Consider the following 20594-nt stretch of genomic DNA (forward strand, 5'->3'; position numbering starts at 1 on the left):
GAAGTAGCTTCATGGCTAACACACCAGGCTGCCTGAAATACAGGGGCACACAATGGACAAACGGATGACAGGACGCAGCAGAATCTATCCTGCCTTACATAATCCTGTTGGATCATTTCATGGGCCCCATCTTGAAAAGAGCGGCACAGAAAAAAAAGGCAACAGAGCACTAAGCTCTACACACCAAACCCCCCCCCCCCCCCCCTTTCCTTACCCTATGATCTGCCACCGTTAGGGCTATTTTATGCTGATTTACTGGGTGAGAGGATGGGAACTGCTGCTGGAGTGTGATACAGGACCGAAGAAAAGGGACAGGAAGAGAACAGGGGAGGGGGTCCAATGTTTGTAACTTTTGGCAGCCATGCTTACTTTTCGCAGTGATTGGCCAGGTTTGCATTGGTATCAAAATAGGGGGGGGGGGGGGGGGGGGGGGGCTTCAACACAATAAAAGCACAGCAAATTGACAAAATTCACAGCAAACATATTGTCTTGTTGTGGAGAAGGAGCACAGGTTATATTATAGGAAGTTGCCTGGAGATTAATTTCATTTTTCCTGTCGCCTTTTATTTATCTCTTGTACCACTGATTCCAGTGCTGTATGATGAATAGCTTCATGATTTACATTTGCTGCTCTAATCAAGTTTCTACTACTCTTTTTCTCACATGGTAAGACGAAGACACACCATAGGGGCTGATTAGCGTACACCTTAGGAAAAGCTATAGAAGATTAGACTGATATAAGATCATGTCACATGACTGAATAGACATGAAATCAGCCGAAATCACACTTACAGTAAGCACTGAATATTGAATTCAGTATAGAATGGAGGAACATACAGTGGTGTAGAGTGATACAGAGAAGAATGATTAAAGATAGCTCTGGAGGCAGAAGAGAGCTGTAACAACACACAGCTGAGGACCTGTGAGATCTGTAGAGCTCGAGCAAACACCTTATCTTTCATACCAGCGCTTTCCTCTGCGTCTTTTGAGCACTTTCCTTTCTCTAAAACCATCTGTTATTGTTTCTGTTTCGCTCCACTTTCACATTTCTCTTCCAATCATTTCTCCTCCTGCTTTTCTTATCCACTGTCTTTCCTCCTCCATATTACTTGATTTTTTCCCCACTGTAAATGTAAGTCCTTCTCCTAACCTCTCTCAGTTTCCCATGTTTGCCTAATTTTTGCTATTCCTTCAACAACCTTTGTTTCTCTTCATCCCGCCCTCCCCTGCGCAGCTCTCTGTCCTCTACACTTCTGCACCCGCTCTCTATTTTTTGCACTCTCTTTCCTTCGAATACTCCTCCCTTTGGACGTGCTGGGCGTGTGGTGGAAGCAAGAGGGGGCCTGAATGGGGTTAAGGCTGAAAGTTGAAGGTTACAGAGGTGAAGAGGACCCCCGCTGCTCCGCCAGGGGACACAAATGTCACCATGACAGATCCTCCACTGGTTAATCCACCCTCCCCTTTTTCGATACACACATTAACACACTAGAGCTCCATGACACAGACCAACAATTACAACAATTTATTCCTGAATAATGCAACTGTCATCTTTGACATATGCAAAAAAAGCATGTGCTAAATTTAAATTATTTTCAGCACATACTAAATATATTTTTGGTTCTAATGACATCAGAATCAGAATCAAGTGTATTGCTATAGGTACCTTTACACATACAAGGAACTTGCTTTGGTATCTGGTGGTGGGAACATACCAAATAATCTAAACAAATTAGTTGCAAAGTAGGTCAAACAAATAAGAAATATATAGGGATAATACAAAATAAGTATTTTTAAGAAACAATTTAGCATTACAAATGGATGCTCAAGACAAGTATTTACACCAAATTGAAATGTTACTATACAAATAACCTTAAAAGCTACAAATCAAAAACCCTTATAGGACAAGGCAAACTACAGTGGATTATATTTTAAAGTGGAGGGCTGTGCAGACATGTGCAAAAAGCAGTCGGAGAGTTGAGCATGATCATGGCTCACAGTATTAAGAAAGACAAAAAGAACAAGATGTTGTTCACATGATGTGCTTTAATGTAATGCATAATGTTTTTGGGGTGGATAAAAGTCAGTGCTTGTGATTTTATGCACTGAAATAGTCAACAATTGTAATGATTTGATTTGAAAACCATGAGATCACCGCAAAAACATTTTTGTCAGCAGCATCTGTGCATTCGACTTTTGGGGGTTTTGCGTTTTCAAAACCCAGGCTGTCGGTTTTACACTTGCATTATATGAATGTTTCTGGCTTAGTTACGTGGTCATGAAGCATTTTCTGCATGCAACAGACACATGTAGCTGTCAATTACAATGCAACACGACAAAGTTAGAGACAGAAGGGTCTGGAGGAAACCAGCAATGCCATCTGCAAACATAAGCATGAACCCACATGCACACGATGCTTTGTTAGACATCAGCCTCTCCGTCACCTATCAGACGAAATGCAGAAGATTCAAAATGTGTTTATTGTATTTCCTACAGTTGAGAAAATCTATAAAGAGCTGTTGCAAACCGTATAAAAACAGTCCGTTTGATTTGACACCAGTGGCAGCTCGATTGACAGGGGGAAAACAACCTATAGCATATTCCACCCTGGTGGCGTGTAAACAGATCCAGTGGGTGAGAATTGAATTGAAATCACCTATCCAGAGATAGATTCCTCCATTCTCACCTCAGGAAATGGATACGAGGCAAATGTGAGGAGAAGCTGGAAGAGTGACCATTGGTCTCTGTTTGGGCAGTGCATGTGTGTGTACGGTGCAAGAACACGCATGTTTACAGACAGATAACAAGCTCAGGAGTGAATATTTACTGTATAGCATGTCCGATGATCTCTGAGGGCTTCAAGCGTGGCTGACCTCCAACAGTCACGATGGGGGCAACATGCGTGAAGCCCCTGAGCCGTGACACAGATACTGGGAGGGGGGGGGGAGGTGGTAGATATGGGGGGAAAATCAATGTTTTGGATATTCCTGAGACGCCTGTCTTTAAAAAGTCGAAGGAGGAGAGTGAGCGAGCTGAAAGGAGGGTTAATAGGTGAAGGGTGCTGGGAACTGAGAGCAGGGCAACAGGGAGAGAGGGGGAGAAATTGGATGGATTGCCTGTGTGGGAGGTAGATCTCTGCCTCTCTCCACTGACACCACTTCTCTACTACCTATTCAGGTGGATCATTAAACTTGGTGGGATTAAACAGAATAAATGAGCAAGATATATGTTTGCCGAAAAACCTGAGAGTTGATAAATAAGCCTACCCCTTCATGCCTTATTTCTTCTAATCTCTACATAAATCTATGGATACTGGCACTTCCAAGTAGGCTAAAAATGAAAAATGCTGGCATCCTTATCTTGGCATAAATCTACCTTTCTTGGGATTTCCAAGTAGGCTAAAAATAAGAAGTTGGCAGAGCATGTCATTCCTAATGCTGCTGGCTGGGAGAATAGGTTGGCGTGTAACACCGGTGTGTCAGACACTGCCCAGCCATGCACGGCAAGTTTCTTAACTTTAAGCTATTTTGTCACCAACCTTAAAAAGTAAAACCCAACTTACTGACTTACTTTGCAAAGGCTATTTTTATAAAGCTTCATATCATTCAAACTACTGGGAAAAGCATATGATAAACATGAAATACACCCACATGGCAGAGGCCTGTGCTTGTGTTTCTATAGGATCACCTTCGCAGCTCAATAACAGTGCAGTGAATACATGGTTCTGGCTTTAAGACTGAGAAAAAATGCAGTCAAACACAAAAAGACCTAACCCTAAATCCAGTGTGAATACACATTTAGATGAAAGCCTCTAGTTTATAATTCTCTATACTATGCGAATCAAACACAGACTTAGAGCCCTCATGGCCATCCAATGTTCTAAAGGCATAAAAAATGCACTTTTTTCACCTTACTCCATGAACGGCTGAATGTGTGTTGTGAGTGAATAGGGGGCCTGTTTGTTAAGAGAGGCCAAATCCCATATGGTGAACAGCAGCTCCTCTGGTGAGAAGAGAGGCTGTGAAAGCCACCGGCAGCCCCTCTCCTCCATCCGTGCTCAGGAGATGAAGGGATGTAGCGCCTGCCTCTCCTTGTTCCGCCTTTCTCTCGCTCCCTTTGCCTCCTCTCCTCCCTCTTTCTTGGCCAGGGGTTAAACTGCTGCACTCTAACCTCCTTGGCAGTGATTTCATTCACTGCGTTTCTCCTGCTCGCTCTCTCATCTCTGAGAGAGATTTATTTCACAGTATGTAGTGGATTAGGCCCCCTTGTACGCCCTCGGACAAAAGCATTGTTTTAGCACTAGCCTGTTGGCTCTAACGGGAGGAAGCTACCGCTACTAAGCATCCACAATACGGCCATTGTGGACACAAGCTGTAGGACCCTGCCTCGGAGGCCGTCTAGACTTTGAGCCTGGGCCGATTGGAGAAACAGAGGGAGAAAATCCCATCAGGCAGTGGAGTGAAAGTTAACTAAGGTAACCTGCTGTGAACCTGATGAAGATGTCAAGCCAACATATGGTAAAAAATGTCTATTGTCAGAAGAAGGAGCTTTCTTCCCTCTGAGGGAGGGTACGGTGGAGGAGGAGGAGGAGACGAGGGGAGGCTAAAGAAGACTAGGGGGGGTGCACAACCTAAAGGAAGGCATAACTGTGGTGGTCATCGTTTTACTTCTGGATCAGTAGCCTCATTCTGGCCCAGAGGAGGCCAACCCCTAAACTCACAATTAAAAGGAGTAAGCAGATTAACTGGCATCTTTCAAAGGCCAGCAAAGAGAAAACACACTCACAGACGTTTTAAAACATTTTTTTCTCCCCCTTTGCCCATCATGTCTAAGACTTCACACTGCAAATGGCATTACATTTCATGCTGATTTACTAAGCAGAGTTTTCAGAAAAGAGAAACTTCTTACACGATGATATGGTCCTTACGTTTGCTAATACTGATTGGTCACACTATGTTGTTACAAATGAGGACTGGGGACTTTTGGAAAGAGTGCAAGCCTTCGGTTAGTTAAAAACAACTAATTGGATTAAATTAGAACCGATTTGTTTTTGACATTTAATTGTTATCTACAACTTCACTGTGACAAAAATGCTGGTACATGACATATAAGAATATATCATCAATTGTAAAAGGCACATCAAATACTTCATTATACTGGTCTAGATCCGGTTTAGAAGTAGGTCTCAATTTGGAAAAAAAGGGTGAGGAGCGTTTTAATTCCAAAGCTTGAAAATTTGAATAAAACAAAAAGAAAACAACCTCTAAGGTAGAACCTCCTTTACCAGCCAAAAGGAAAATCAACTGGCAGGCTTCACATGTGAGAGATGCTGGCCTGTGGGGATTTATAAGCCACTTCTACAGCTGCATCAGAAAAAAGGTAAACAACAGCCTCAGCCACTGGAAGGAGAAGAAAGAAAGAGCTGCATGGAGATGATGTGACCCTATTAATGCCACATTAGTTGTTCCGTCTTCCCAGAAAAATGCTTCAGTGGGATGAGCTGAGAGGCTGAGAGAGCGAGAGAGAGAGAGAGAGGGACGGAAAGAGAGACGTGAAAGCGATACTGTCTCCAGGCTAGTTGGGATGCAACCCAATTTCACAGCTTCACGAATGAGTGGCACAGCATATGGATGCAACCTTTGTGACAGCCTCTGTGTATCACCACATATCAGCGTTGATATTCCCAGTCAGATTCCATACTGGTCCAACATTATGTCAAACACTGGCTCCGCATGACTGCATCTTCAACACAGCACACAGGCAGCATGTTTGTTGGGGGGGGTGTTAGCCTCCTAAGCTAAAGAAAACAAACCAGATCTCCCTAGACAGACTACTCTCCAACTCTTTCTTCACCGTATGATGTGCAGTTGCCGCAGAATAACAACATCTAGTGCTGACATTAAAGCATTATTGTGCCCTAAAATCTGAGATATAACCTGAAATCTGAGATATGACCCAGATATTTATTTCCGAAGAGGTAGCTAAGTTGCAACAGTACAGGTTAGTGGTGGTGATGGAGGGATTCCATTTCTGGATGTCACCTGGTTGGCTTAAAAAACAACATTTCTTCACAGAATCACATAGGATGTATGTATGTGTATATATATTTTTATTATTTATAATTATTATTTATTTATATTCATTTTGTTTTAATTCCAATTCCAATGTATTCATATTCTTAAGAATCAGAAGTTAATTTAATTAAAAGGTGTATGCCATTATATTATCCTTATATCAGTGAAGTAAAATGGTCGTAACATGACAATAATTACGTTGATCACAATTTCTATGGGACATTATATCATCCTAACAAAAGCAGTTACAGTGGCAGGCCTATTTGAGTGGAGTCTCATTTTAAAAACAACATTGCATTTTGTTTTTGGATTTACAACTTTTAAAGTTTAAGAACGCCACTGATCAGGTCATTGTCACTCAATTACACACGCTTAGGGGAGAGTTCCTTTGCTAGTGTTTGAGGTGGAGGTTGCAGCATCAGAGAAAACAGTGTGTGTAGCACAGCAGCTCCTTGAGGTGTGGAGAGGATCGATCTCAGTTAATGTCAGATGGCACAGCACCCAGAGGCAGCTGCATGGTGCTGATGACAGTGTAAAGCTTTGCCTTTGGCGGCTACATGCTTGGTGCTGCTGAGCTGTGATTTGAAGTTCACATGCAAAGGCTGACAGACAGACAGCTCTCAGTCAGGCAGGCAGGCAGGCAGGCAGGCAGGCAGGCAGTCAATCTTTCCACAGGGATGACAATACATCTGTATGTGTTAAAAGCCTACAATACTGCCTAAACACATTTACAGAGGTCTCAATGCTCTGCAGGACTGACGGACGAAATACTGACAGAAAAATACACTATCCAACAACTGAAACCTAGACTCACACACACACACTTCCCCAAACGTAACTGACTTTAGCAAAAATAAAAGTGAAAGACTTCAGGCTTTGGGGAATCAAAACTTTAGAGAATATTTATTCGGCCATTTTAAGAAAAAAGGCCCTTGCCATCCAGAAAATTCTACACTTGTCCATCGATTATTATTCCTGTGCTTGATGGTGTTTAAAAAACACATTTTAACCGCACTGGACCCATTGATAACAGACTGTCCCAGCTTTAATTCCCTTAAACTGTAGCTCAATACAGATAGCTGCTAAACCAGTCATTTACTGGTTGGAATATACTTCATTACAGCTGCAAAGAAAACCATTTTTAGTACATCTTTTTTTAATTACTTTGTTTCATAAAAACTATTAAAAAAAACTGCTTATCATACATCGTAGAGCCCAAGATGAGACCGTCTAATGTTTTATCTAACTACTCCCTGAAAAAAATCTACTTACAATGATACAAATAGAGAAAATAACAAATCCTCACATTTGAGAAATAAATGCTTGGCATTTTTGCTTGATGACAGTTTTGGTCAAAATATCATAACACTATTATAGTATATTAACAGTATCGTTTTGAAAACCAGTTGAAACTAGTTGTTGCTGTTCTAAGAATGTTTGAATTTCAAAACAGCCAGATTAATGACTAAACGATTTATTAGTTAACACCAATATCTCCCGTAAGATTGGATGTAATCCTGGAGTATTTTCTGTAATTTCCCCAGGAACACGTTTTAAGATTCTATCCCAAAGTATAAGGTCTAAGGATAAGGGATTCATATGCTGTACAGAGTATGAAGCCCATACAGCGTGCGTGCGTGCATGCGTGTGTGTGTGTGTGAGCATGCATGTGTCTGCATGCGTGTCCATCTACTGTATATGTGAAAAACAAAGACTTTGTGGATGAGTTACATGATTTGCAATGATAAATGGTCTCGGACATTCACGAAGACATCTAGATTGACCTATATTTTCCGTCTGAAAAATAGGCCAGAACCCAAATTAAGGGCCAGTAGGGCAACTACATGCATGTAAACACCATCATCTTCACAGTAATTGTGTGGTGTTAGGCAACATGGAAGCAGCCTTGGATGGAGAGACGTAGCCTCAGGGCATGGCTGTTGACATGTAAATAGTGGGGACAGAAGCTGAGATGACAGCACAGACAGTGGGCTTGTACTACTAGTTCTGCTTGACTTGGGTTTGGCATTGGTCACAACAATTAAGGTCTAAAGGACAACAGTCTACATGTCAGGATACCAGTACTCATATCATGTCAATAAGTAGGTTGATTCCCTTAATTGCCGAGGAAAATACATTTCTGTCTTTATCATCATTCATCTTTTAGATCATTGTACGTCAGTCTATGGCAGCAGCCCTTAGAGACCACAACATCCTTTGTAACAATCTCTGCCTTTATCTGCTTCTTCTGTTTGTCTAAAAGTGTGGTTTTAAGAACACTGGGATATCTGTCTGCAGTCTTCCAAGCAAAATGAATACTCTTCCTTTTACGGCATGAGTTGTTTTGCCAATAATACAGATAAGAAATAACTAGACATCCATAATATGCATAGTCGGACTGAACCATAAATCAAAAACACAGACAGGTAAAGGTTCCAGTAGGAAAATGCTTAAAGGTCACCTATTATGCAAAATCCACATTTTCATGTCTTTTATACATAAGCATGTGTCCCCTCTGTGTAAAGAGATTCTGAAAGTTTCAGGAAAAAAGATTCGCTCACTCTTTGTCCTGATCCATTTATATAAAAACCTGTCTGAAAATGAGCTGATCAGATTTTGGCCACTTTATGATGTCATAACGATTTTTTGGCTTGTGTAAAAGTATCACCTGAATCTCCTCCTAGAGCACCATTGTGTTCTTTTTAACCAAATATCTCTCAGAGGGGCGTGGGGAGTGGATCCTTATTTTCATCTAAAGTAACAGACAGAGAATCAGCACTTTTGAAACAGGGCTGAAACAGAGGGGATTATGGGATGCTACAATGCATGATCTGTTTGGTATTTGGAGCCAAACACTTCAGAGACATGTTTTGTATATATCTGAGACCTATAATATATTGATGAAAAACAATATAATAGGGGACCTTTAATATGGGTACAAATAATTCATATTAAAAGCTTTATGATCCTCTTTTTATAATTGTGTCTGCACACGGAGGAGAAGTGGGCAGGTTGGTGTAGTCATTAGAAGTGAGTCATGCTTAAATCCTGTTAAAAATCCTGTCATTATAAAATATGCTCAAAATGACAGTCACCAAAGTCAGATTTTTTAGCAGAGCTTTTTTTTTGTTGCTGAAATCCAATTTGCCAGACTAGGAACAGATTAACATCACTAAAGCTACATTAAAGCAGGAGCTACACTAATCCTGTTCATTTGTGGGCTAAACTAGGCCACATTGGTATTACATGCATAAGAACCAGCCAATCATTGTTCTTTGACTGAATACTTGTTGTCTGTGGGGGTGTGCGTGTGTTTGGTTGTACATGCATGTGCCATCTGCTGAGCTGAACATATATACATGTGGACTTCTATTGTCATGCTTTGATTGGATACATGTGAAGAAGAGCTTCGCTTCAAGATGACACTAGCAGTTTTTTGGAAGCTAAAATTCAGCTGGACGTTATCCTAGCCTTTGCATCGTGCTTTTTATTTTTAAACACACAAAATTCCCACAGCTCTCTGGAGCATAACTTAAGAGTGGTCACGAGGGAATAGATTCATCTGCCATCACACGAAGATGCATAGCACACAGAAACACACAGACAAAAAAACACGGCACCGACAACAATGCTGCGAGGCTCCAAGAGGGGGTGAGGTGATGAAACTCTACTGCATTCATCAAAATCATCACCTTTTAAATCATTGATCGGGTCCTTATTTTTCCCCCTCTTTTTCGCCGTAAAAAGGGGAAGTCTAAAAATAGCCGGTGAGCGTCAGTGCCTAGAAGTCTTTCCATGTTCTCCCAGGCTGGCAGCATTAGTGAATTCAGATGAGCCTCCTGCAGCTCCCACAGCCTCTGTGTCTCTTTCTCATGCACGGTCACACACATCCACGCAGCCGTGCACACACACACACACACACAGCTATACATGCACAACACACACTATTCACTTAAACATGTACCTGCTATCACACATGAAAAACAGTTTGTCCCTGGAGTTTTACCACGGCATACGTGAGTGGAAAAGCTCAGCCAGCAACCCCCTCCGTATCTCACCTCTCAGTTTATAGACTAGTGCCATCAGCATATCCACCACCCCCTTCATCCTCCCTCTCTCTCTCTCCCCCATATCCCTCACTTCATCCCCAACCCCACCCTGTTTCATTTTGCCCCAGTTCTTCATGCTTTGGCCAATAATACTTTGCGCTATGAAGAAACAACAGAAAAGTCCACTCACAGCTGTCCTGCTGGACGTGGATGCATGTGTATCAGTTTGTGTGTGTGTGTGTTTGCCAAAACATGAACGTAGCGAGGTCACCACCTGAAAGGTCCCAGTGACTTGTTCCCTCTCTCCATTCTCCCTGTAGGGCCCGTCTGTCAATGTAATAGGGAGGCTGTGGCTCAGTGGTTAGTGTGCTGAACTTCGAATCAGGGGATAGCAAGTTTGAGTCCCACTGCAGTCAGCATGTCGTTGTGTCCCTGGGCAAGACACCTCACCTCAAATTGCTCCTGTGGGGATTGTCCACAGTACTGAATGTATGTAAGATGCTTTGGATAAAAGCGTCTAACAAATGACATGTAATGTAATGTAATGTAATGTAATGTAATGTAATGTAATGTAAAGTGATAATCAGAAAGGGGTGCGAGATGGATTGCGCCTTGTATGTGACTGTGCAAACAACGTGTGATCACAAAGAAAAGTTGCTACGTGAGAAAACGAACATGAAGAGTCAGGACATGAGAAGTGTGATTAAAATGTGTGAGTGTATAAAAGGCAGATGTTCATGGACAGAATAAATGCAGAGGATGGCAATGGCGGCAGGTTTTGTGTCTACACAGACGGAGCCATTTCCCTCCCTGGTGTTTCATTAGCGTAAGTTTCTGCTGTTGAATTCTCCTGCATTTTCTATTCTTCTGGATTCAATTTTCCTCTGTGCCTTGGTAACAACTAACATGTCATGTGCCTGCACTGGCCTACAATGTATTCAGACAATGCCACATTATTTATTTTTGGTTTGAGCTTTACCATTTAATCTGAACCCGAACAGGCCAGGGTGAAGACAGCTGGAACTGAACCCAGTAAGCAGCAGGCCACCACACAGCTACTGAATGGATGAGTGATTGCGAGCAGCGAGCTACAAATGACTGCGGACACGGACAAAAGAACAAGACAGTGGGGCACTGAGAAAAGCAGTCACACCAGTATACGGCCAACTTGTCATTAAGATAACCAAAATGGATAAACAAACAAGTGTAATGGTATATTTTACTGTATTATACAGGCAAACTGGTGATGAAAAACCTAGCATTTGAAGAAATATTCCCCTTGAAACTGAATTCCCACTGCTGATTAAATCAAACACTAGCCTTATATTGATATCTGAACATATCAATATAAAATCAGACAAATTTGAATTGTGTTATCATTGAATCCCCAGTTTTGGCTCGATTACATAGATTTCATGCAGTAATGTTATATCACCTATACATTCAATATGCTTATTGCAGTTAAAATCTAAAAAATAAATAACGTTTTATTTTATTTCACTTGAGCCTTTATGATGCAGTTGAAACTTTTTTTAAATGTGATTGTGAACTTCCGTCGTATGATGAAATAAGCCCCACCCCACTTATTTACCGACACTCTTTGTGCTAGGTAAAATAGGTGTTTTTCTGCTGAAAGTTAGACTGTGCGTCAGACATCATCATATAGACAGACAGGGGACATCAAGGGGGAGGGTATTTCTCAGAGTTCATTCACACTGTGGTTGATACCTTACCATAGCAGGGAAGTGAGGGACTTCCTCATTTCAGTCCAGAGGAAACCGATAGATCTAACTCAGATAGTATTTGATTCGGTGTAAAAGAGCCAATTTAGCAAAGTCATATGGGTGAGACAAAAGAGAAGGGCAGATAAACAAAGTGTGAGACCCCAGGTCCTTTCAGGAGTGTGAGTGGAGGAGTGTGGCCTCTCTAATGACCAATCAACACCCTCCTTGCTGCCATGGCATCTGTTAGTACTCCAATGGCCTCCCGTCTGAGTGTGAGCCTGCCGTGAACTCAACACGCTGCCGAAATCCAATCAGACTGCAGAACCGGCAAAGCGTGGGTCAAGGAGCACTTCTGACATTTTGCAGAATGTCAACGTTCAACCTTTTCTAAAAGTTATATTATACAGGAGTTTTGTTCCACGAATACGAAGGGTGAAATGGGAAAGAGGGGAAGGCAAAGGAAAAAAAGAAGGAACATCACAGTGCTGCTTGAGGGCGCTACAGTAGGAGATTGATAACAAACTAGAGAACAGTAGGTGACACCGTGAGACCTTTCGCATCTCAGGGAAATAAATGCTCTCAGGACACAGAACAAAAGTAAAAGTAACTTTTCTTAGTTCTACTGAAGCTTTAAGGCTCCCGGAAATCAAGGAGAGAATTTTGTCTACTCTATAGTATTGCTTTCTGTTCCCCAAACATATGCAAGTGCATCCTCCTGCAGATTATTCTAACACTAGTAAGAAACTCTCTTGAGATACTGCAGCAAACAATAAACCTTTCACTAATTTCTTACCAAAAAAGACACATAATCTATGATAAACTGACGGGCGCTGACATGAGATTAAAACAAGATAACAAAAACCCTGTCACTCTTCCTCTAAGGCCCCGGCCACACGAGGACGATAACGGTCGTATCTGCTACAGTTCACTATCAGATAGACGGTTCGGCCACACGAGTCCGTCTTCTTTTAACTGCTGATTCTGGGAATTCTGCTGTGCTTGTGCTTTTAGATTTGTCTGCTGCTTTTGACACCATTGACCACCAAATTATTTTATCACGCCTTGAACTGTGTGTTGGAATTAAAGGTAATGTCCTAAAATGGTTTCAATCCTATCTGTCAGAAAGGACCTTCTCTGTGCATCTTGGCCAGTATTCTTCAGCTGCAGCCCCACTAGCATATGGGGTCCCTCAAGGTTCTATCCTAGGCCCCATTTTGTTCAGTCTGTATTTACTACCTCTGGGGTCAATTTTTAAAAAGCATAACATTTCTTACCATTGCTTTGCAGATGATCTGCAGGTATACCTGCCTATAAAAGCAAATAAGAAATCTAGGATTGCCTTGCTTAGCTGTCTGAAAGACATAAAATCATGGATGGAAATCAACTTCTTGACTCTCAACGAAAACAAGACAGAGATTATAATATTTGGACAGTCTGAACTCCTGGATGGCTTTAATAGTGTACTCGGCCCCTTAGCCTCCTACAGCCGTCCCTCTGTGAGAAATCTTGGAGTCATCTTTGACAGCTGTTTTAAATTCGACAAACAAATAAGCTCAGTTGTCAAGACAAGCTTCTTCCAGCTGTGGCTACTGGGGAAGGTAAAGGCCTATCTTCCTAGTAAGGAATTTGAACAGCTAATCCACCTATTTATAACGTCTCGTTTAGACTATTGTAACTCCCTGTATATTGGTGTTGATAAGTGTTTGATCCGTCGCCTGCAGCTGGTCCAAAATGCGGCTGCACGCCTTCTTACTGGGAAGAGACGTTATGACCACATCACACCCGTTTTGGCAGACCTTCATTGGCTTCCGTCAGTTACAGGATCCAGTTTTAAATCATTGCATGGACTGGCACCACATTACCTGTCTGAGTTGTTGCACCGCCATGCTCCAGCTAGAGCACTGCGATCAGCTCAGCAAAATATGTTGGTGGTTCCTCGGTGCAGGAAAAAAAAACGAGGTGACAGGGCTTTCAGTGTTGCAGCTCCCAGACTGTGGAACAGCCTCCCATTACAGTACATATCCGGACTGCTGAGTCTATTGAACTTTTTAAATCTCAGCTAAAAACTCACCTCTTTGCACTGGCTTTTAATACTAGTTGAACATTACATTTTTACATTTGTATGTGTTTTTTAATATGTTTCTAGTTATTGTGCTTTTTATCATGTTTTTAATTATTGTTTTATTAGTGTTATTTAATATTGTAGTTATTGCCTGTACAGCACTTTGGTCAACTGAAGGTTGTTTTAAATGTGCTATATAAATAAATAAAGATTGAGATTGAGTCCGACATGGAAACGCAGAAAACGATAACGATAACGGGTCCCAAGGTGGGTAGATCTGCAAACGAAACGCTCTGGGGGGGCAAACGGCTCCGTGTTTACGCCTATACGATCATTTCCTGATAACGATGACGCAATAGCCCCGCCTCTCCCACCTCTCCTGCTCAGAGATCAGCTGCTGGGCTGTCAGAAGAGGGGGAGGAAAAGAGAGGCTCCGTTTATTATTCTTATATTATTATATAGAGTCGTTATCAATTTGTTTTAAAGCTCAATAAATAACAAAGAAGACCTTTGACATGCACTTTTCAAATTTTGTCCGGAAGATTTCAACTTTAACGGACATGTTGACCGGCGAAAAAAAATCTAACTGAAACTCTGCCGCACGGTCCCCTCGCCCCTTGGAGGAGGCAGAGAGGTGGGTGTTTTCATCTGCTGGTGGACTACCGGAGAGATTTAGAGCAGGAGAAAACGCTTGCCTCGGGGAGGGAGAAAAAGAGCCAGAGCGGAGAATAAACAGAAGGGCAACCATGGCAACCATGCGCGGGAAGTCTTCTTCGCTGCTTTTGTGGCAGGAGTACAGCGCCACTTACAGGCCCGGCATATGTACTACAGCGTCTCCAGCGCTTTCGAGCGGTCTCGTGTGAACGGACACGTTTCTGGTGCGTGTGGACGGAAGCCTTTTTTTAAATCGATTTCGGTCCGTTTGCGTTATCGTCCTCTTGTGGCTCCAGCCTAAGGCTAGAGGGAGTCATGTGATGTATAGATTGTAAAGTATGATGCTAGTCTGTAGTGAGGCATGGAAAAAGCATTCACAATCCTTTAGATCGCTTGTGGCTCTCTCTTCATCTGACATGCAATTTTGAACTGAGGGAGCAATGAAGAAAAAAGATACTTAAGTGTACACAGAAACACCATGTAAGGCAAATGACAGAAACAAGAACCAGAGCCAGATTTTAAACCCAAGACTGTCGTCCTGTATGCATCAGCTCTAGCCAAACTGCTCTTAATTAAGTTTTTTTTTTAACAGTAAATCGTTCCCCCCTAATTGCAGCATGAATGTTGCAGTAAAATTGATACACCAGTCTATTAAGTTTATTGCTTTGTTACTTGGAACAATCTGGCTGGAGGGAGCGGGCGAGGACAGGTAGCATCTGTCCCCACCTACTGCCTTGGCAGCATTAGCGTCATCTGCTAGCTTTGGCAGCATCTTGGAAGCACATCAATATGGCTTTATGTAGCCAGGGCCGCTAGTAGCTAGCATGCCAGTCACGCTCTCAGGCAACGCTCGCTCACAGCCTGAGCATCCACAGAGCACTGAGCCAACAGAGCTAAGCGGAACTGAGCTCGGGCTGAACAGGGAGGCCAGGTCTCCATGGACCTGCATGAGGAAAAAGGGCCAGTGTCTGTCATCTATCGACACATCCATGGTTAGAAGAGTGGGGCCAAGTCCAGATATAAACACTGCCACCATTGTAGCTGGGAGCTTTATTTTCCTGTCTTTTTGTCCCAGCAACACTGCTGATGCTCACGTCAAATCTTAATAACTAATGTGCAATAAATAATATCTGTGAGGTGATGGACTGTTCTGTTCTTACCTGCGCTACTGATGTTATTTTGCTACCACAAGTATTGCCAAAAAACAGGAATCTACCCACTGGAGAAAAAAGTGGGACTAACGGGAACAGTCTCAGAACACTGGAAGAGTTTATTATACTAAATGACATGCTTTAAAACTGACAAATAGTATTCTCCTTGACCACAGTTAGACAAAAACTGGATCTGGATGTCAGTTAGGGCTAAAAGGTCTTGCATCAAAAGCAGCAAAGTCCATGTTATTCAGAGTAGCTGAATAGCCCTGTTGGCTAAACATCAGAGATCTTCAGAGGTCTTACGAGGCTTTGCTTACAGCAGTGTACTTAACAGTCAAATCTGTAAAATGTGATCACTTTACAAAGAAGTACAAAGATAGACAAAGTTTATTTTAGTAGATTTTTTTTGTTGGATTGGATCATTGTCTGGTTTTTATTACTGGAAATACTTAAGACAAAATAAGCTGAATTGGCAACTGCCCCTTTGGAATATCTTTAGCAATGCTTGTTAAGGGATACATATTTAAAACAGCTTCCTGAAAGGTGTCCTGTTGAGTTCTCTGGTAAACTATGTATGTGCACATTCAATACTACTCACTATAACTGACAAAAATGTGAAAGAGGGAAGTAAAGTAAAAAGCATTCACAATCAAGGGATGGATATATAATTATTTGTCAGAATCAGATCATTTATATCATATATATTATTTATAGTAGATTATAAAAATGTCTTCTCATTTTTGTATTCACTAAGGATCGTGAGCTGGCACATCCTGTTTGAGCCACCCAGTTGATTTACACAGACGCCTATAGGACGTGGGCAGTGCTTCAAAACTGACACTCACTCTGTGGCTTGATATTCAGCAAAAAGCCACACAATATGTAAACAATTACACATAATTCTGCACAACTTGTGTGTTGTACTGCAGGATTACAAATTGTGATTACTCGCCAAAATGTAAACTTTTTATGAGTGATAAGTGAATACTTAGACCATCGGTTTAATAAGGTCACTGAAAAACAACGCTTAAAAAAAAAAATGTCTTATTGCAGGCCTGTGTGCAAACATGTGGGCGTTGTCTGCACACATCTCGCTGACTGCTTAAGATGTGAAACCACTTAACACAGGAAGTTATGGGAAAGGTGAACTGGCCATCTAGAAAAAGCAAAGCTATATTTACTGACTACATTACAGGTGTCTCAGTTTGCACTTTGTTTGTGATTACAACAAAGGGGAGTACAGTACACTCTACACTAGTTTGGAATCATGCCATGCTGTCACAGATGCATTGTAGTTTCAGACCTGCAGGACCAGGATGTGGTGGAAAAACAATGTTGCCGCATCAGCAAAACCCTACCCACACCAGACCAAGGTTTCAAGAGGAAAGCCTTTCAGTCACTTCACAGCACGATGGTTCAAACTGGATCGATGATAGAGTGAAACACAAAAACAGGGATGCAGCCAAAATCAATCTAAAATTAAGCTTGTATTCCCTTAACTGTGAGGAGGAGTTTTGAGAAATATGAGCAAGCTGAAACCTTCTAACATTCCTCGAAATGCTCAAATGTTCTACACCATGTTGCTATGACAATTTAATTATAGTCTATCATGGTTGCACTGTTGTTTGTTTGCCTCTGTGAGTTAGTGGTAAGATAATGTGTGAATATGAAGTGGTGCTTTTTGGCAAAGGACTCAAAGTTTGGCTGTAGGAGAAACAGCTCTAGTTAGCGGTGAGTGACTGTGGAGGTTTCATATCTGGCCAAAGCTGTTCTGTTATGACTCATAGCATTAACCCTTTCAGCTCATATTAAAAGTAAGCAACACAGAATTGAGACAAATGCATGCGTTACCAAATGTAAACTGTAATGCCTAAATCATGTATACATCTATAAAAATCCGCTCCATTTAGGCCTAGCACAATGACAGCACAGTTTTAGCGTTCAAGAAGCGTTTCATTACATACAGATGGCAGCTAAAGCCAAGTTAAAGAACGGGAAATTGATCAGATTCAGGGAGAAGTGACTCATTCCTTAAATGGTTATCCGAAACTTCTCCTGTAAAAAAACAATCCACCACAACCCTAAGCCTCGCCTGTCAGACTGTCCACATCTACAACAAAACAATGCCCTCTTACATCCAATCAGGACAGAGACGGCACTTCAGTCATGACTGAGCAGAACTCGTATGTTCAATCTGACCTGAGGAGTGTGCAAACATGGCTCTGTAGCTGTGCCCCAGGGAGCAGGAGTCCGGATATGAGTCTAACCCCGGATCATACATGGGGGAAGTCAGTTATTACAGTGCAGGCCGGTGGTTTATGAGTTGGTTTAAAATCCAATATCAGATGTACATCCAAGGACAACTTTCAGTCTACTCTGGTCAGCTCAGCAGCTGCACAAGTGAACCATCTACATAACACCTCTTTAACGTCAAAACTGAGTGGGCAAAATAAGACAGCTGGTGTAATATGCAGTGAAAATGTTTTTACATGATATTTGACTTATAGGCGAAACTTGATATTGATGTGAAATATAGGTTACTTTCTTTCCTATATTAATAAAAGGCAGAATATGGTGTTGTTATTCATTGGTCACAGTCATTTCCGAGACTAGTCTGAGCACTTTTTGTGAGGGCCTCCATTGCAGGAATGTTTGACCACTGCAAACAGCAGAACGGTTGATGCAGCTTGCTGAACCAAGCGTGATCTTTCTAAAACAATCTGTGTGGGGTCACGGTTACAAGAGAAATGCCTGCACTGGTTAAATTGTGGTCATGCTCAATAACAGAATAGAGCAGACTGGAAATTATGTGAAATAAATGACAAATGCAAAACACTAATAGAGATCTCAAAGCAGCTTACATCTCTTTAACAGCTGAACTCATCGTCAACCTTCTTTAGTCCTTAGGATCTTGACAGTTAACTCTGGAGCACACATAATAACACCCCAGACATAATGATGGCCCTCATTGTGCAGGAAAGACCGGACTCAGTCATGTAGGGCAGTTCTGTGACGCTCATGGCCTTTCTTAAAACACTTCAAAAACACCCCTGTACAGCCTTACAATTACTGTACAACAAACAGTAATTTTCCCGCCCCATGGCTTACAAAAGGATACAACTTGAGGCAAAAAAACAAAGACATCTTTATCAGAATACATATTAGCCACAACTAACAACTGTTTAGTATACAAAAACTTTTTTTACTAGGGAAATTGTTTAGTAAGGAATTTGAGGAAAATGTCCATCAAAATTGACCAGAGGTCAAGGGGACAATTCAAACTTTTGAGGGTCTGGAAACAAAGGCTTTTTGGCATTCTTGCTTGATAAATGAATGGCCAAGTGTAAAAATAGCTGAAGATTAGTTTTACCAACCCGTAAATTCAGTCTGATAGATGTTACAAAATAATTATATTCTACTCTATTTCTTGCTGTCAATTACCTATTTTAATAAAGTCACCTTTGTTCTACGAATGTCAGAAATGCTGATGACACTTTAATAAAGCCAAAGGCAATGTCTTTCTTCTTTCTTGTCTGATTGTAATTGTATGTATTTTAAAATGTGGAATCAGTGAATGATGGGCATGTTTGGCTTATAAAACGACTTTGATGATTTATAATTCATGTAAATAGTTTTAACTGAACATAATCAATGAGTCGTTCAACTAGACCATCATTTATTATGCAAGTTATTAAAGGGTTCAGAAACGTTTTCCTCTCACCTGTCTGTACCAAGCAGCTGGCAGACTGACAGTATATTATTAATGAAAATATTTACATCATCACCTACCTTCATTTTCAGATGTTGGACATGCCACCTGTACAACCAGATCAAATGTTCTCTCTGGATTCTCCCTGCAAACAACAAAACACTGTTTACTCAGGGGAGATAAGTGGCAGCTGTTATCACACACAACCATGGGCAACAAGTGTGTGTTCAGCATTAGCACACGTAGCAACTGTGTTGAATTCCCTTGCATGTGCATTAGTATAACATCAATGAAGTGCACATGCCCTACTTTACCTGACACACTGTCAATAGCGGACAACGTCAATACGAGCATGTTAGCTAAAGCTGGTGGGGCTTTATGTAAGAATGAGGAGTTATCTTATCGGACAACGTGCAATATTTGGACAAACTTTGGTCACAGGACACTGTCGCTGGGTGTCCTGTCCACATGTAATACCCTATGTACGGCTGTGTGTGCTCGGTTAGCGGAGCGGCTAATTGGTGGTCAGCTAACGGACAGAGCAACAGAATGACCCAAATGCTAGAGCCAGCTGGCGGTTAAATCCACGGCTGGAGGGGGCTCGAATTACGGCCAACATTCCTCCGTATTTCACACTCAGCTGCGAGTTAACGCTGCGAGCCGGGGACCACATATTAGCCGTTAGCTCGACAGCTCTATATCAATGAGCGACAGCAAAGGGGGGATTAAAAAACACAAATCTCAGGGGTCTTACTTGATTCTGCTGTCCATGGTTTAGCTACAACATCGCGACAACTCCGTGCTGTCGGCGGCTCTGCTGTGGCTGTGCCTGGCTGTCCGCGAGGATCTCCAGCTCGACCTTCCTCAGTCCCACCCGTCACTTCTTCTGCCTTATCTGACACCTCTCGAAAGTTGCCGCGACCGCATGCTTGGAGGTGGGACAGTGTGGGAGTTTGTGCCGTCCTTCTGCCGTTAGATGTAGCCTGAATCCACAGTTCAGCACCACGGCGGATATTTCCCACAACAAACAGCACTCCAGGAAGTGCTGTCAAAGATTTGGTGACGTCAGCGCGTCAGATGAGCACCTTGCTGCTTCTGCCTGCAAGCATCTCTGCTCCACTTGAAATGAGTAACCAGCAGGATACACACAGCAGACCTCAGCCGTGTGATT

General features: G+C 42.0%; 1 protein-coding gene across 2 annotated transcripts in view; it reads right to left on the reverse strand.

Annotated features, from left to right (window-relative positions):
• dennd1b (DENN/MADD domain containing 1B) overlaps window positions 1–20457 on the reverse strand; it is a 106587-nt gene extending 86130 nt beyond the window's left edge. For both annotated transcript variants that reach the window (XM_034146753.1, XM_034146752.1), the window contains exons 1-2: window positions 20178–20457; window positions 19504–19568 (exon numbers count right to left, since the gene is read on the reverse strand). In XM_034146753.1, coding sequence (XP_034002644.1) covers window positions 19504–19568; window positions 20178–20194 — 82 coding nt within the window. In that variant the 5' untranslated portion in view covers window positions 20195–20457. The remainder of the gene's footprint in view (window positions 1–19503; window positions 19569–20177) is intronic.
• Between the last annotated feature and the right edge of the window lie 137 nt (window positions 20458–20594).

This window comes from Trematomus bernacchii, unplaced genomic scaffold (assembly GCF_902827165.1).
Source record: "Trematomus bernacchii unplaced genomic scaffold, fTreBer1.1, whole genome shotgun sequence".
NCBI classification, from domain to species: Eukaryota; Metazoa; Chordata; class Actinopteri; order Perciformes; family Nototheniidae; genus Trematomus; species Trematomus bernacchii.